Source organism: Beta vulgaris, chromosome 2, assembly GCF_026745355.1.
Source record: "Beta vulgaris subsp. vulgaris cultivar EL10 chromosome 2, EL10.2, whole genome shotgun sequence".
Lineage (NCBI taxonomy): Eukaryota > Viridiplantae > Streptophyta > Magnoliopsida > Caryophyllales > Amaranthaceae > Beta > Beta vulgaris.
In genome coordinates this window covers 6,180,071-6,199,348 of record NC_079203.1, presented here as the reverse complement: position 1 = coordinate 6,199,348, position 19,278 = coordinate 6,180,071, and the positions used below count along the sequence as shown (strand labels likewise).

General features: G+C 34.2%; 1 protein-coding gene and 1 long non-coding RNA gene across 2 annotated transcripts; one reads left to right on the top strand and one right to left on the bottom strand.

The window, feature by feature from the left end:
- Positions 1-9,003: 9,003 nt before the first annotated feature.
- Positions 9,004-12,750, bottom strand: LOC125495071 (uncharacterized). The gene is made up of 4 exons (XR_008968407.1): positions 12,570-12,750; positions 10,447-12,488; positions 9,759-9,987; positions 9,004-9,198 (listed from the first exon to the last, which is right to left on the bottom strand). It is a non-coding gene; the product is annotated as an uncharacterized LOC125495071 (long non-coding RNA).
- A 4,185-nt stretch (positions 12,751-16,935) lies between these two features.
- Positions 16,936-18,811, top strand: LOC125495070 (phosphatidate cytidylyltransferase 1-like). The gene is made up of 4 exons (XM_057393070.1): positions 16,936-17,224; positions 17,708-17,967; positions 18,082-18,162; positions 18,252-18,811. The coding sequence occupies exons 2-4, from the start codon at positions 17,867-17,869 to the stop codon at positions 18,394-18,396; spliced, it is 327 nt and encodes a 108-aa protein (XP_057249053.1). The 5' UTR covers positions 16,936-17,224; positions 17,708-17,866; the 3' UTR covers positions 18,397-18,811.
- Positions 18,812-19,278: the final 467 nt, after the last annotated feature.

Genomic DNA, 19,278 nt, shown 5'->3' with positions numbered 1-19,278 from the left:
AAATGAAAGTAAGTTACCTCTAAATCAAAGTAATTTAGGTCTAACTGAAAGTAACTTAGGTCTAACTGAAAGTAACTTAGGTCTAAATGAAAGTAACTTAGGTCATTTTTTTTCAGGTAGTCTTCATTTTTTTTTCAGTTAGTCTTTATTTTTTCAGTTAGTCTAAATGAAAGTAAGTTACCTCTAAATGAAAGTAACTTAGGTCTAACTGAAAGTAACTTAGGTCTAACTGAAAGTAACTTGTCTAACTGAAAATAACTTAGGTCTAAATGAAAGTAACTTAGGTCATTTTTTTTCAGGTAGTCTTCATTTTTTTTCAGTTAGTCTTTTTTTTTTCAGTTGGTTTCAAATATTTTTAAACACCAACTGAAACATATAAAACACCAACTAAAAGAAATAAAGAACTAACTGAAAGAAATAAAGAACTAACTGAAACATATAAAATATTTTCAGATGGTCGTACCCTTGCCGATTATAACATTCAGAAGGAATCAACCCTTTGGAAACTTCTTCGAACTCCCTGCAAACTTCTTCGATTCATGTCGTCTTCTTCCCCCCGCCAAACTCCTGCAATTTCAATCTCCTCTTCTTCCTCTTCAATTCCTTTCATCGAATATGAAGAAGCCCTATCTTCAACACAGAAATTGGATGAAGAAGAAGATGAAGAAAAATTTGCCTTTAGTCTATCCTTAACATTAAGGTATTTTGGTGGAGCATTATCGACGGTGTGGATGGAGCACTGTCAACGGCGAAGAGCTTTCGGGTAGGATTGGCAGCATCAGTGACGAAAACTTGTTTTGGGCTCAGCCCGTCTGGCAGTAAGTATTGGTCAGACGGTCTGACCCAATACTTTCACTTTTAAAATAGGACACCGTTGCTTCCCCCTTCCCTTATATAATAGAGATCTAGTTTCTCTAATCTTCATTCTTTGGTGAAAAGGAGAAAATAATGTGATTATGACAGAGGATTAAATTAAGGGAAGCCAATAGGCAATAAGTGCCCAATGTAGTATGGAGAGGAAAGAATATAGATGGACGGAGATATCATATATATATATATATATGTATAATGTTCCGTAAATATGTAATTACATGTCAATAGCTCATGGAGGTTTGTTGTTAGCAAATGTTAAATGACCAACTCAATCAAAAGTTCAATTTTATAATTGGAGCTATTTAACTAGTTTCATACTTTATCGCACTTTTCACGAGGCGCCCATTAATTTTGAAATGTAAATATAGCACAGGCCTTCGTGAAAGTGTCATATCTGCGCTAAATATTTCACTTAAAAAGAAGGGGTAGATGGTATTCGAACCCATGATCGTTTTGTCACGCAGCTTAAAAAGAATAACTTTGTAAGTTTTGACTTGTGAAATTTCCACAATAAACTAGCGGGAATTGACTACAAAATCTTTGATTAATTTTAAGCCTTGCAAGAATCAATTTCGGTCAGTAAACTCAATCAATTAGAACAAAAATCAGTTGAAAATACAAAAGTGACAAATAGCCCCTAGATATTTTACAAACCAAGAATGCTGGCAAATCAAGGGTCAGAAATCACGCATGCGTTGCTTATGCGGCCTATAATCCTCTACAATAAGATTACGATCCTATAAAAGATGGAATAAAGAACAAAAGGGAATAAAGAAAGAAGAATGAATATGACTTGGTTCAAAGTATATAAATCACGGTGAATCATATGATGTGATCAAAAGATATAATAAAGGAATAGTAGTAGTATTTAAAGCATGGGATATCTTGAAGTGATAATCAATACCAAGAACGATTACAATCATATGATTATAATGATGATATGGTATGGTCTTTTGGATTGTTTCTTATCTTGTATTTGTGGTTATAGGGGTGGACAATATTTTTGTGCTATGCTTTGCAACTTGGGGGATGACCCAACTTATTAACCCAATTTCAAGGTTTACATGCAATGTATATGGAATATCATTTTCTATCTTGCCCGTATTTACCGCTGCGGCGTTGCTTATTAGCTTCATTTCCCAATTCACTACCTATAGCTTATGTTTTGTTTTTGATAGCAGTAGTGTACCTATGAGGCTATGACTTATTAGGCTATGTTGTAATTTACTAAGTTGATTTTGAGGCTCTCAACTCCATTATTTGGTATACTAAAGTTGTCTTTCTTTCTTTTAAGAATTTTCAAAAAACGAGTTTTCTAACCTATGTACCTAATTAATGTATTAGTTTACCTATTTGTTTTAAGCTTTATTCAATAAAATTAATAAATATGACATAACTAATAAAAGATATTGATATCATAATTGATATCTAATTCCTAATATCTGAATAATACATTTAATTAACTATGTCCTATTTATCAATTTTGTTGAATAAAGCTAAAACAAATAAGCTAAACATATGCATTCGATACATAGGTTAGAAAAAGATATTTAATTTGTATATATTAATTCATTTGTTGCTATATCAAAACCAATGATATTGCATTTTATAATGGTTGGTTGCTTGATTTTTAAAGAATTAGATTATACTTCATCCGTGTCTTAATAGATGCATCATATTGACTTTTGACACTATTTGGTTATCAACTTTGACCTTATTTAGTTACTTATTTGGTAAATATAAATGTTATTTTTTAATTACTGTATACATTTTCAAAACATTAGTTTTTAATAATATATAATTGAAAATAATGATGGTCAAAATCGTGCATTAGCATGTGTGCCCAATCAATTTGATCATATGATACATCTATTAAGAAATAGAGTAAGAATATACTTCTTTTTTTTTTACATGTTACACTTTGACATTTTATATCATTCACAAATTTTACTTTCACCATCGTTTGTGATTTATACGTGAACAAATATATAGTCATGTGGGATCTTGTTAGATTCGTCTAAATATATTTTTTTTTAGTATGTACTCCCTCTGTTTTTTTTATCTTCTCACTTGAAATCTTGACACTATTCACGCTTAGAAATAATCTTCTCAAATGTTCTCAATTTATAATAAAAAAATATAGTCATGTGAGATCTTGTTTGATTCATCTTAATTAGTATTTTATTAATATTCAATTGTTATAATTTTTACTAATACATAATGAAAGATATTTAAGTTTAAAAACATGCATTAAAAGACGCGCAAAAAAAAGTGAGAATGATAAAAAAAACAGAGGGAGTACTTTGTATAATTTTTACAAATATAAAATTAGAGATATATGTTTTCAAAGTTTTGAATTGACATGCGTGAAAAGTGAAAGTGTAACATGCAAAAAAAAAAACAGGAAGTATATATATATATATATATATATATATATATTATATATTATATTATATAATATATTATATATAATATATATATATATTATATTTATATATATATATATATATATATATATAGGGATAAGATCACATGAGAATGCTCCTTAACTGAGAAATAAGAATGAATCTCAACCACACGATTGGATTAGAGTTCAGCACTTGTTCATTAGAGTTATACCCCCCTAAAAATTTTGAACCCAAATTTTTTTTTCTAATATTTTTTTTTTTGGAGTTGCATCACTTTTTCATTAGAGTTACATCACTTATTCATAATAAGAGTTACAGCTCGTAAAATTCATTCTCATTTCTTATATAAGTATATATTTATATATATAGAAGTGAGTACATATGAGAAATTTAGAATGCATACTTACATGAGAAATGAGAATGAATTTTACGCGCTATAACTCTTATGAATAAGTGATGTAACTCTAATGAAAAAGTGTTGTAACTCCAAAAACAGAATATATATAGGGGCAAGATCACATGAGAAAAGAGAATGATTTTCAACCACACAATTGGATTAGAGTTACAACACTTGTTCATTAGAGTTACACCCACCCTAAAAAAATCTGAGCCCAAAAAAAAAAATTGAATTTTTTTATCTCATATTTATTTTATGGAGTTACATCAATTTTTCATTAGAGTTACATCACTTATTCATAAGCATTATAGCGCGTAAAATTCATTTTCATTTCTCACGTAAGTATGCATTCTCGTATGAACTCGTTTCTATAATATATATATATATATATATATATATATATATATTTTATATTATATAAATATTATATTATATTATATTATAATATATATATTATCAATCATAAAGGTTCAAGTATGATTAATAAAATGATACCATATGTTATTATGATTTTAGTTGTAACGAGAAGAATAATATATATATTAAATAACTAAAGATACTTTTGTTATACTCTAATAGGTGATCAAGTATTATTGTTTAATTAAAATTTGACGCAAAATATCACATGTAATAATAATGTGTAGCTATTCATTTTTTTTTTAGGGGAACCCATAAAAGGGAGCTTAATTCATTAAATCGGAACGAGTACCAAAAATAATAAAACTAGGGAAATCATCCTCCCGAATTGTCTTACTTGACTCCATAGGAGTTGTATGAGCTAATTTGTGAGCTAAATTATTACTCCTACCGATTAACATAAGACCACACAACATTATCAAAACAAGAGAAACTAATAAAAAAATGTCGTCTTAATAATTAAAAATAAATAGCTCGTTATCGTTGCTTGCTGCTTCAATGCATTGATGATGGACAAACAATCACTCTCAACTACGATATTGTGGTAGCCTCGTGCCTTCGCGATTCTCACCCCCCATCTCACAGCAAGATCCTCAACTTCGTGCTACACTCCAAACTCCTCGAGCCAAAGAACAAAACATCCCCCCTATGATCACGATCCACCAACCCAAGCCCCACACCATCCTCCTCCTTCACTCCAGCATCGACATTAAGCTTCACCTAGACCTCCTCAGATGCTTTCCACGATAACTCCTTCGAACCTCCTTCTCCATCATTTGTCGTTCCCCCACTCCTACTGCCCCCTCTCTTCAGCCTCCCTCGAGTAGGATCAGCAGCTTTGCAAGCGTCCTTAAACACCCTCTTAGCGTAAGCACTCACCTCGGTAAGGTCCTCGGCCTCCCCCGCCATAACCATTTGTTCCTAGCACTCCATATTTCCCAAGGATGAGTTATAAACAGGTCCCACTCCTCTTGGTCTACCTCCTCTTTCACCTATGCCCACCAGTCTAGCACCATCGAAAGAAACCCCTCGATGAAGTCAGCTCAATACCGTTAGCTTGCCAAATCAGCCTTGCTATAACAAACTCCATCAACGCATGCACCACAAATTCATCAAACGCCCCACATATACCACAAGTAGAATCAAGACTTGAAATCTTAGTCTTCAACCCACTCCTGGCTAGTTTACAGAGCATTATGACATGCTCTGCAAGCAAATAATTTCACCCTTAACAATAAAGATGAATGTCATATAAAATTCCACATTATTCGAGCATATGAACTCGATGCCAAATTATCCATATAGCCATGATGAAAAATAGTTCGATAAGCCGACTTAACAAAGTAAGCACCACTTTTCACTAGTAAAACGATGACTCAAAGGTATACTTAAAATATGATGCTGCTCAAAAGTACGAAAGATACTAGAAATTAGGGATTGATTCCAGTTTCGAGAGATAGGATCGATGAGAGAGCTAACCTCAAGATTTTCATCAAATTCCCCAAGTGGAGAAATAACTTTTTTTGACTTCGTGCTTGGAATCCACGGATCCTTCCACACCTTCACACTTTCCCCATTTCCGATTCTCCAACACATTCTCAGTCTCACAACCCACTTTGCTTCCCATATTCCCCTCCACGTATAATGAGGCCCGTTTTCAAGCCCGGAAAGTACTTAGCTTTTAAGATCGCATAGAGGAGAGAATCGCTATTGTTTCACAATCTCCAAGGTTGTTTACCCAGCAGCGCCCAGTTAAAGAGTTTAAAATCCCTAAAATCTAAACCACCCTCTTTTTTTTAGCAACACAATTTTTTCCAAGCCACCCAATGAATCTTTCGTTCCCCACTTTTTTGACCCCACCAAAACTAAGCTACAAGATACTTCAACTTATCACATAAAGAGGATGGAATCTGAAACACACTCATCACATAAGTAGGAATAGATTGGGCAATTGCCTTTATCAGAATTTCCCTACCCGCCTTAGAAAGAATCATCCCCTTCCATACTTGCAGCTTCTTCCACCACTTCTCTTTAATGTCTTTTGTAATCATCTTCTACGAAAGCCCCCCCTCCCCCATAGTCGGCAAACCTAAATATTTCTCGTGGCATTCGACCAAACGAACGTTCAGCCTGTTTGCTAGTCTTCTTCTCCACTCCACTAAAACTCCTGCACTAAAACACACATCCGTTGTATCATAAGTCACCTTTTGACTCGACGCACCTTCATACACCTTCAACACATCTTTCACAACATCCACCCCTAGCTTAGAAGCTCCTGAAAAAAATAATGCAGTCGTCTGCAAATAATATATGTGACACCGCATGAGCATGAGAGGCCACTTTCACCCCTCTCAAGCCATGGTTTCCCTCAGCTAGCCTCAACAAATTGGAAAAAACTTTCGCACAAAGAATCAATAGATATGACGAGTTGGGGTCACCTTAACGAATACCTCGAGCTGGAGTGAATTTTTCTGTTGAAAGGCCATTAACAAGGATCAACATTGACACAGATCGCACACATTCTATGACTCTCAAAACCCAAGCATCATCTAACCTAAAACGTCTCATAGTAGCCTCCAAGAAACACAATTATACTCTGTCATAAGCTGTAGCATGTCTAGCTTTAAGGCTTTATTCCAATTTTTGTCCTACTTTAAATTTTTCATATGATAGAACAACTCGAAAGCTACCAAAACATTATCAGTGATCACATGGCCTAGGACAAAAGCACTATGATTTACAGCAATAAAATCATAGAGAAATTTTTTAAGCCTATTAGATAGGACTTTTGACACCAACTTATATACAACATTACAGAAGGAGATAGGGCGAAACTCACTCATCTTATCATGCTTACTTTTTTTGGGAATGAGAGAAATAAAGGTTTTATTCAAATCAGAAGGTAAGCCCTCGCCATCCAGAACACCAATGACCGTCTTCGATATAGCAGGACCAACAATGTGCCAATATGTCTGAAAGAATAACGGACACATACCATCAGGCTCAGGGGCTTTAACAGGATGTGTAACACCCACAAAATCCATACACGTCTAAACTACGTCGCATCGACTTTGGGAGTGTTACCGCCGTGGTGAAAGGCAAGGCTTATTGAAATGAAGATATTAAACTAAAACATTATTATTAAAAACTAAATGGCATCGAACGGGCACTGTCATCTTACTAGAATCATACGGGTTACTTAATCCTTAATAGACAATTTGGTCTAATAGATGAAATGTAAATACGGTTTCGTTCCGTCCCACATTCATCACCTTAGTATGCATACCCCCAAGATCGTACAGAATCTTTCGCCTACTTGAGTTATCAAAATTTATAAGGCACTAATGTCGTCCTAGTAGGCCTGCATAACAAGTCCCACACTCCCCCCATTGTTCATTACTTGTAGGGATTCCGACTACAACTTTATCGCCAAATATCCTTTCTTAGTGTTATCCATTCACATAACATTAAACATGTAATCATCTAATGTTCTTTCTTAGATACATTGCTCAATCTTTAATTCTTGTAACACCCTTGCTACACAATAAGTTAAAGGATTCTGTTGCGACTCTAAGTCAATGCTATTTTGATGATGATGGACACTTTGTACTATAACATGTATGTATGTAACAGTGATCTAAGAAAGCTCTCAAGATTGGATGTTCATAAAAGCTCAAGAACATGAAGATATGGAAGCTTAGGTCTAGTTATATTCTTAGTCATGTTTATGCAATGTAATTAACTCATTGGAATTTTGGGCTAAACTACAAATATTAAATTAGAATCATTAACTATTTTCTTGAGTTAAGAAAATAGGTAATTATCACTACAAAAAAAACTACATATAGAGGCAATCCAAAATTGCATCTAAATATATATTTGTAGCCTCTAATGGTGTTTAGAAACAATTTTTTGGTTGCCTCTAATTAGTCCGTCGCTAATTATAGGTTGCCCCTAATGCCACATTTTAGAGGCAGACAAGTTATGGTGCTGCTAAAGACTCTTATGTTTAGAGACAACCATATGCCTGTCGCTAATTATAGGTTGCCCTAATGCCACCTTTTAGAGGCAGACAAATTATGGTATCTGCTAAAGACTCTTAAGTTTAGAGGCAAACATATGACTGTCGCTAATTATAGGTTGCCCCTAATGCGTCATTTAGAGGATACAAGTTACGGTGCGGTAAAGACTGTTAGTTTAGAGGCAACCATGTCTGTCCTAATAATAGTTGCCCCTAATGCCACCTTTTAGGCACACAAGTTACAGTTCTGCTAAAGCCTCTTACGTTTGGAAGCAACCATAAGTAGTCGCTATTATAGGTTGCCCCTAATGCCACTTTTTGGGGCACACAAGTTATATTGCTGATAAGACCACTTATATTTAGAGGCACCATAAATCTATCTCTAATTAATGTTGCCTCTAATGCAACCATAAGTTAGTCGCTAAAGGATGTTTTTAGGTGCAACTTTGACATTTTTATTAAAACTATTAGGGGCAACTACACATTTACAGTTTAAGATTTATGAATTAATACATATATATACTATATTAATACTAAAAGTAAACAAACAAAACAATTTAATGAATCAATAAAAAGCTACTATATAGATAAAAAATAATTGTCATTTATATAAACACCTTAATCAACTAACATGTCTGTTGGTTGTTCACAATTGTTACATAAAAAGAAATTGGAAACTACAAGAGAGAAAAAAAAAAGATATCTAATAGTTGAATAGTGTCATTTCATTTTTCAATTGCCTAGTCTTTGTTAGTGTCATGCTATTTTCTTCCTCATATTATTCTTCAATTGTTTGAATAGTTGGATTCCCAAGCACCTGCAACACATGCATATAGTAAATATTAGTTTAATGAATATTAGTTTAACAAAAGCTGTAATAACTTGTACAAAAATTGGCTTAGCCGGTAGTATGAGGAAGAAAATATTAGTTTAATACTAAAAGTAATAACACCGCCACCAGCACCAACATTCATGATAAGGTCCTCAATGCTCTTCTTTTCAAGGAGCTTGGCAAACAAGCTTGGCCAGTATAACTCGCATTCAATGTTGGCGGCCCTAATCAGTGTTGTAATCTTCTCAGCCTGAAAACAGAAATGTGTTAGATGGGCAGCAACTAATGTATATCATCAAACCACCTACAGCTGCTAATCAAATTGAATGTGCAAAATTTTGCCTTGAAGATAACAATAGTATATGATACGAACCACACAAAAAAACCTCAATCCAATTATCTAGGAAGAATGTATACTAAGTTATCAATCTCCTTTTAAATTGATTAATAGTCTATCAAAGATCCCATCTTCATTATTTGCAGATCAAGTTATCGTCACATATTGTAACAAAGATGTGTGCCAATATACAGACTACTAGACAACATTCTAGACGATTGCAAATAACAATTACAAAATCGAACTCTACAGATGCAGTAGCATAGTTTCCAACCACATAATGAATAATTTAAGGGCAGGCATTGGATGGATTGCAAGAGCTGGCATAGAGGTTTTATTCAGCCAAAGGGTTTGTCATCATCCATAGTCCCAAAGTTGTATGTAAACCACACTATACGGGAGCATAAACACAAAGGACAAGTCTTTTAGAAATGAAGTATAATTTTTGGACCAAATATTGCAGAGCAGAATACCTTCACAACACAAAAAATGTAGTAGCTGACCTCCTAGAAACTAAGCAACTTCTGGATGCTTAACCTGAATAATATTCACATCACAAAAAATGAGTACATATATTCTCTGCAAGTAGCATTTTTCAAAAATAAAGACACAGACAAAAACATAAATCAAGGTAAAAACCATCCCAATCTTGATGGAGTCAGACTTGAATTGAGCATAAAGATTCGTTTCTATTCCACGCCTCTGCAAAAGCAATAATAATATCAACTATCGGCATAGTGACCACTGACCACCGATAGCTGACATATTCACTTGGGGGTACTAGGAAATACGAATTGCGCAAGTTACGGTGCCTAGCAAGAAAATTAAAGCCAAAGGCTGAACACGTATATATATGATATTACATATATCATATTGCATATATGTATTAAAACATGGTTGCTCAAATTTCTAATTTTACTTGGTCAGAAACTAATGATCAATGAGACACTGAACACGCCAGAAAAGCTCTAGGCAACATTGGTTGTAGCTGACGTGTTTCTTTCATCACTTTCACCTGACACACCATTTCAGAATTTCGAGTTGAGGTACATCTTGTTTGACTTCCTCATGAGCATAGCCAGAAATTTCAAATAAGTTTTTCTGATACTAATATATTAACAGATTCAAGGAGTGGGGTTTTGAGAAAGGATGGGGTCATACCTCAGCAAGAGTTAAAGAGTTTATGCATTCTCTCTTTGAGGTGCTGCAGGCACCAGACCCAGTGAGCGTGGAGAAATTCTTTGGCAGGCTTCCAACAATATTCAGCGTTGTGATATTATCTATACACGGTTACTTTGGTCAAGCAAATGATCTTAGCTTGCCAGATACTGGGGACAGTTATATATTTGGTAGTGACTAGTTATAACAGCCTGCAAAAGAAGACAAGTACATGAAATGTGATCATATTATTATGCTGTTGTAGGTGGTTTATGTTCTAGATCAAGTCAGAGCACTAGAAGAGGAATTACTCATCAGATACAAGAATCAAGGGCTTAATATAAAGCCCCAAATTCTAGTGGTGGGTACACAATAGATTGATATCATCATTTCATCTCAATTTATAAAGCCATTAAACTACAGCTGATTGGTGTTGTGTATATAGGTTACCAGGCTAATTCCATATTCTCAAGGAACCAAGTGCAATCAAGAAGTGGAATCAATTGAGGGAACCAAGTACTCCAACATTTTACGCGTTCCTTTTAAGATAGAAAATGGGATCCTCCGCCAGTGGGTCTCTCGATTTGATATATATCCATACCTTGAGAGGTTTACCAGGGCATGTATTAATTGAATTACTAATAGACTTTCTAGCTTTTAGGATCATTATATTTACTCTAGTTCATCATAACTCTTTTTTATATGACACCAGGACGCCACAGCCAAAATCCTTGAGCTTATGGAAGGAAAGCCGGACATTATAATTGGAAATTATACAGACGGAAATCTAGTTGCATCACTCATGGCAAACAAGATTAGAGTAACACTGGTGACATAATTTCAGAAATCAACAACCATAGTAAGAATAAAGTATGTCTCTATTCTGAAGTTAACCTTTTGTCTTGATAGGCCACAATAGCACATGCCTTAGAAAAGACAAAGTATGAAGATTTAGATGACAGCTGGAGACAGAAGGATATGAAGTACCATTTTTCATGTCAGTTCACAGCAGATATCGGCATATTTCATCATCACAAGCACATATCAAGAAATTACAGGAAGGTCAGACATAAATCATTCTCCATTTAGTATTGAAATTTCTAATGTAGAATTTGATCAGCATTCTAAAAAGCATAAAGCAATTTTATCAAATACCAATATGGAGTTTGTCATTATGCAGCAAAGCTAGACCTGGCTAGTATGAAAGCCATGCAGCATACACTCTTCCAAGACTATATAGGGTGGTTTCGGGCATCAATGTTTTTGATCCAGAATTTAATATTACTGCACCTGGGCCGACTAATCTGTCTACTTTCCATTTACAGAAGCACAGAGACATTTCACGCACTTCCATCCAGCTATTCAATCAAGAGTTATTGTATAATGATAAGGATAATGATAAGCACGCATAAGTACAAAAAAATTTCAGTCAATGCATCATATAACTAAGCTAACATGTAGTAGTATCCAATTAATACTCAGTATATATGGTTTATTTTTTAAATTCCAACACAGGATTTCTAGAAGACAAGTCGTTTTGTAAAGTCTGAGCAAGTGCTGTAGAAATAGCATGCATTCGTTTTGTGTACAGAGAAATAGTTACTAGTTATACATCGTAAACTAAGGGCATGATAGTTATGCCTTCATTTTGTACATGGCGGCACTCCCCCAGTATCATTTGTAAATACAATTCTTGAATACTTAACAAAAAGATGCATTCATTGATAAAAAAAAAAAAAACCAACAGATTAGAAGCCAATGTAACAAAAAAAAATTTAGTTATTTCGCTTTTCATGATGAGATTAAAAACAACTTTCAAGCCACATTAGTTCATCAAATTCCTTATTTCAGAACATCATAAAATCATACCCAACAAAAATGAAATTTCGAAATGAAAAGAGTGAATAAACTTCACCATCCCCATCACCACTGCCGCCGCTGCAGGAGTAAGGGAAGAGAAACACTTCACAAGAGAATAAACTCGATCAAAAAATCTTTTTCCTCGATACAGAAAAGCTCCTTATCCAACAAATCGATCGATTCACCTAAAAACACGAGAAATTGGTGAGAGAAATGAAGAATTAGGGTTTTGAATTTGGGGGAAATAGAGGAGAGAGAAAGAATACCTTGAGTTTTCGCGTTAGTGACGAGATTTTACGCCGTCGGTGATAAGGTGATGTTGAAGACCGACGTGAGAACGGCGTTGCTGAGCAAAGCCGAGAGTCAGAGAGAGAGAATGAGGGACAACTGAGAAGACGATTGGGCTGGGAATTGGGGGGAAATGAGGGACTAGGGTTTTTCTTTCAATTCTCAAACGAAATGTTTTTGAAATTTCCTTTTTTTTCAAAAGTGTTTTTGAAATTTCAGTTGTACAGCAATAATCTAAATTTGAATTTATTTGGGACTCTTCCTTATTAAGTTATTATTATTATTATTATTATTATTATTATTATTATTATTATTATTATTATTATTATTATATTATTATTATTATTAATACTTATAATAATAATAATAATTATTATTACTTATTATCATCATTATTATTATGTAATAATAATATTATTATTGTTATAAAAGAAAAATGTACAAGTTGTTATTATTAAGTTGAACAAACGCAACATAAAGGTGCATTCTTTTCAACGTATATAAGCACTATGATGCTTATTTTGAAAGAGTGGATTGAGATTACCAAAAGCACTGCAATTGAACGAAAAGAAAAAATATCAATTGCAAATTACACCAACCCAATTGTTAGTTACAGATGATCGCCACTGTCAATAGCGAATCGTAAACAGATCAGATTATCCAAATAAAACTCAAATATTAACCCACATCCTGTATAACATAATGTAAATTGAATATAATCCAGAAAATTCGAAGTAGTCAAAGCCAAAATTCGAACTAAATCGAAGCAGAATTTTACCCCCAAAACCCCTCAGAATTCAAAGCCCCAAACCCACATGATTTGAGATCCTAAATTTCGAACTTAATCCAAAAAAATCGAAGATAAAAAAAAGTTGAGATGCACCAAATTGGAGAAAAAGAACTTACCGAAATCGCAATGAAGGACACGGTGAAGTGAGAGAGATGAAGGGCGACGAAGGGAGGAGTGAAGGTGAGGTGAGAGAAAGAGATTGAAAGAGAGAATAGTGTCGGTGTGAGGGTGAGTATTTTGATATGTATGTGAGGTGAGAGAAAGCGAGTGAAAATGTGAGGTAATGAGGTGTATCCCGCTATGAGTGTCATAGATTTAGAAAAGGGTTGGCTTAACGCCAGTGTAATGGCCGATGTGATGGCTTGGCGGAGGTTCAAAAAGCGATAGTGTAAGGCTCAAATTGGTAGGGTTTCTAATGGGTTGGGGTTCAACTTTAACGAAGTTAAGGGTAGGTAATAGGAGATAAGTGGTAAGTCAATAGCTTCTACTCCCTCCGTCCCATAATATAGTGCTTACTTCTCATTTTTCACTGGAATTAAGGAAAATGGAATGAGTGGTAGGATTTCCAAAAATATATATTTAATAAGAAGAATTCATATTAGATAAGGAAAATTTATATCATATAAGAAAATTTACACCAACCCAATTGTTAGTTGCAGATGATCGCCACTGTCAATAGCGAATCGTAAACAGATCAGATTATCCAAATAAAACTCAAATATGAACCCACATCCTGTATAACATAATGTAAATTGAATATAATCCAGAAAATTCAAAGTAGTCAAAGCCAAAATTCGAACTAATCGAAGCAGAAATTTTACCCCAAACCCCTCAAAATTCAAAGCCCCAAACCCACATAATTTAAGATCCCAAATTTCGAACTTAATCCAAAAAATTCGAAGATAAAAAAAAGTTGAGATGCACCAAATTGGAGAAAAAGAACTTACCGAAATCGCAATGAAGGAGACGGTGAAGTGAGATAAGAGGCAACGAAGGAGGAAGTGAAGGTGAGGTGAGAGAAAGAGATTGAAAGAGAGAATAGTGTCGGTGTGAGGTGAGTATTTTGATATGTATGTGAGGTGAGAGAAAGTGAGTGAAAATGTTGGTAATAATGAGGTGTATCCCGCTATGAGTGCGTAGATTTAGAGGTTTCAATTCAAATCAATCAAGTATGGACTTCTAGATTCACAATCCCTTGTTAAACCTAGTAGTAATCCAATTTAGACCTAATTTTAGGTTGATTACTCCTATCCTTATGAATATTGGAAATCAAATGTCACAATCAATCAATTAACTCTTATCAAGTACTCATCATGCAATCATTGCAATACTTTGACTTCTTTTACTTCCTCTAGCAAAGGAAGCTACTCACTCATGGCTAAAATTCATATTCAAAAGAGAATATCCTAGGATTAACCTATAAATTGAGATGAACAAGCAGAAGAACGATTAAACTAGCAATTAATGGAAATTGAAAGCTAGAGCATGAAATTGAAACTAAATCTAACATGAATTGAGGAACTAAAAGCAAAACATGAATTAAAAGACAAGTAATTGAAAGAACAAAGAAAAATTGAACTAAAGCATGAAATCAAAGGGAAAGCTTTAAAAGATGAGACAAGAGTGAGAAATTCTTATTAAAAGGGAATAAGGGAAATAAAAGAATAAAAACAAAAATAAAATGAAAGGAGAAATAAGAAGTAAAAGAAAAAGAAAAGGAAAAAAAAATTACGGAAAACAAAGCCACGTCATTCAGCTTGCTCTCTATTAGAATTTTGAATATATAGGAAGAAGATCATGTGAAAATCGTGAAAACTATGAAAAGCAAATTAAAAGGTGTACATATGATGTTCAAAGGGGAATTTATTTTTCATTAATGATTTTGTCGTAAATATTAACAACTTTATTTCGAAAAGATACACCTTCAATTGTAACATTTACCCATTTAATTTAAAATATATCATTTTTAGTTCTAATATAAACTAATTAAGGACCTTAGACCCTACCCATACCCTATCGAACCCTATGGGTACGGGTAATGATGATTGCATAAATTTTGAATGAGTTATTTAAATATATATTTTTAGTAATGATTGCACAAAGTCTTAGAAACAATATATCGAACATATGTGGGTCAAAAACTATGGATAAGTTCTCTTTGCCTGATCTAATCTGATAAGAGATGAAATTATTAGAGATCTTTAATAATATTTGACCGTCATTTAAATAAATTTTTTAAAAAATAAGCGGGAGTTTTTTTTTTTTTGTTGAAAACAAGCGGGAGTTTAAGCGCTGTTTTTTTGGTGAGAAGAGTTTAAGCGCTTTATTTTCACTAACTTTCTAGAACTCGTTTCTTTCCCTCATCATCCACTCTCAGCTCATCCGGTTCCCCTCTTTCTCCTCTCTGTTCCTCGTCTCTCTCAATCTCTATCTCAACTCACCTCCTTTTTTCTCTATCATCTCCAAGCAGCGACGAACGTCGTTCATCCTGTAAGTTTTTTAATTTTGTAATTTCGATTTGTTTGTTGTTTATTTTATGGGGATTTTATTGGTTTGAATTCTCGATTTTTCAGGCTTTTCGTTTGAATTTCTGTTTGTTTGGTGTACAAATTTATTCGATTTATAGGTTTTCGTTTTGCTTCGATTTTACAGGGGTTTGGGGCTTTTCGTTTGAATTTAGGGTTTAATATTCCAGATCTGGGGAATTCGATTTTTTTTTTAGAAGTTTAAGAGATCCTTAAGAATGCTGATGAAGGGAGTTGCTCCAATGCCGAGTCCAATGAGCAATAGAATGTCATACTTCTTGTAATCTCAGGCCACACAGCAGAGTAGCCAAGATTGAACCTTTAGCACTACTCTAAACACAACATTCTGACTGGGCAATCTGCCGATTTTCTTTTCTTCTCCTTGCCACTTCTAGCCTTCAGTTATGCAATCTTGTGACCTCTATGTTTAACCATCTCCTCATAACTCCACATATATAACACAAAATCACCACCTCCATTGCTTTTCTTCTGGCTTTGTTACGGCCAAGAGACAGAGTTCTATTTATCATGTCGGACGGTTGGAGAATAGAAACTGGGATGTTTTGTAAGATTAGATAATAGATGCAAATGTTGTACTTATGTTTCATAAATAGATGCAAATGATATTTCTGTCTAATGTCTTTTCGCTGCAGAATGCTACTGCAGAGGCTCAAATCGATTCACATGCTAATGCTGTTCAGGAAAAGAAGGTCTCAACTTATTCTGTACTAGCTTTCCCGATGATCATCCAAATGTGTGTTGCAACTATGTCACATAGTTGTTGACTTATTGTTAAATGATACTACTACTAGCTAGTATGGTAACTTTCGGATAAACTGGTTACTTGATTGTGTGATTTAGAGACTTGATAACATTTCATGATAACTTATCCTATACCCTACATGTATCAATAATTCATTTTGTTAATGTGATAATACAAATCCAGAAAAGAGGACTGATGGTTGGTAGGATGACTAAATCAGTTACTGAACTATAAAGGAAAGACATAATATAAGATGGTGCAGGGAGGATAACTAGTGCAAGTCTAAGTTCATTCAAATCATGATGGTCCTTTGATCATTAAGTTCCTGGATGCAAATTACATACTTGCAGAACAATAATCTTTTGACCATTCCATTTCCAGGACTATATTCTTGAATGCACGATGCAGTATCAGTAGACTAATAGTAGTCATATTACAGATTGCCCAGGAGTTGTGCTTGCCTTTTGGTATTACTTTATAGCACTAAGAGATGCCGGAGAACGTAGTCCTGGTCCATCAACACCTAGAGTTCGGCATCGTAGACGATCTAGTGAGGTCAGTAATTGTGCTTTACTTTGTTAGTCTTCTACATGTATGGTATCTGTATTCTCATTCTCTGGACTTTATTTTAATTAGTAATACTGCTAGTGCTCAGGTTTGTGCTCCTTCAACATGTAGGCATAGCATCTTCTACCCTTTGTCTGTCTTTGGTTTATCACCCAACTATATCTGAGTTATGCAACTATGGCTAAAGGAACTAATTTTGTCTCGACATAAAACGATTTATGCCTTACATAGTGACTATAATAAATTATTTTACAGAGAGGTTACTTGCCTGGTTGATATAAACAACAATTTTTTTGGTTGGGAAGGGAAGTTTGGTACTCATTGTTTATGTCTTCATTATATGGTTCTTCGAACCTGCCAACTAGTGCTATAGGAAACTTTCTGAGCATCTTCGTTGTCATAGTAAATCTTGCTATTTAGTTCTACTGGTTTTACTGATCTTCTCTTCTGAAATAAGTTTCTGCTCTTCAGTTTCAGGTCCCTTCAGACTTGAGTAAACAGAATGGCAACAATTTGCTTGTTCATGACAAAAACAAGTATCGATCTATGTTGGTCCGTGCATACTCATCCCTTTGGATGGTTGCACTCGCTTCAATTATAGTGTACCTCGGTCATCTCTAAATCTTTGCCATGGAAGTTATCATACAAATATTTATGGTCAGTGAGCTTTTTACCTTGAGTCGAAGAGCTCATGAAGAAAAGCGACTTCCAGGATTTAGGCTTTTGAACTGGTAAATTTTAGTTATATCTGCCATGTTAAATTGCCTTCTAATTTTCTGGTGACCTACTTGACAGTATGATCTTGACAGTGGTAATCAATAGTTTTCTTTTGTTCATTTTCTCAGGCACTTCTTCCTTACAGCAGTGCTATTCATGTATGGCCGGATACTCTTTGACAGTGGCAATAGAGTCACAATAACTCTTATGTAAGATGTCATTTATGGACTCATTGTGTTATCTCGAAACTTGATTTTCAAAAATGTCCTGACATTCATGTCATGAAATGGTTTTTCAGGGTCTATGACCAGCCCCGGTGGGTTATATCAATGGGAAGTTGTGTAAATGGAGGTGGATACTATCATTATTCCTACTCTGTTGTTCGAGGTTGTGACCGGATTGTTCCAGTGGATATCTGTCCCTGGCTGCCCACCAACAGTTGAGGCCTTGCTTTATGGACTTCTGCAGCTACAGAAGAAAATTAACAAGCGCAAGGATTTACTTCACTTGTGGACCAAGTGAGCACATTCTGCTTATATTCCTTTAACATGGCTACATTTTGGCGAGATACTAATCAGTGTAGTATATGCCGGCTTGTTATGGCCAAGGGTCATTCATGATATCTGAAGAAAGCCCCTTGAAATTACTCTAAACTGTAATGCCCAGTTGTGGTTTTTTATTGTATCTAATGAGAGGTTTACATGTTCTTTTAGTTTTCTCACTTCCAGATTTAAAAAAAAAATTGAAACTCTATATGTTATTTTTCTTTCTGGGTGAAGTGAAGCTATCCTTTGGTTTTGTATCTGGGTTAAGGATGAAGAGAACCTTTGATTAAAATTCAGTCTTCTAATAAGATTCTGAAACTTTGTATGTTCAGTAGTATATTTTTATGAAAATTCAGTTTATTAGTTCTCAATTTTCCATTCTCATAAACAATTATTTTCAACTCAATTTAGTTCAATTCAATTTAATTGATCAGTTCAGATATTTTAATCTGAAACCAATCTGATTCAACTTGATATAATTTGAATAGTACCTACACCCGACATCTGATATAATCTGAATCCGCCACAATCCGATATTGAAATATTCGAAATCCGAGTTGCCAGAAAAGACTATCCGAAATCAAAATAATATCAACCCGTAACAATCGTCTATACAATAAGATCCGTCAATGTCAATGGGTGAATTTAACATGTTTTTTTTAACCTTACATTATTAAATTTTTAATAAAAAAAATAGTAGATTATTATTGGAATTTTAATATCTAGAATAAACTATTGTTCATTTGTGGACCTTGTGAGTGTGTCGCTATGAAATATTAT

Coding starts and splice junctions, on each gene's coding strand:
- LOC125495070 (XM_057393070.1), top strand. CDS start 17,867: ATGGAAGTTATCATACAAATATTTATGGTCAGTGAGCTTTTTACCTTG. Junction 17,968..18,081: donor GGATTTAGGCTTTTGAACTG/GTAAATTTTAGT, acceptor TCATTTTCTCAG/GCACTTCTTCCTTACAGCAG. Junction 18,163..18,251: donor AGAGTCACAATAACTCTTAT/GTAAGATGTCAT, acceptor ATGGTTTTTCAG/GGTCTATGACCAGCCCCGGT.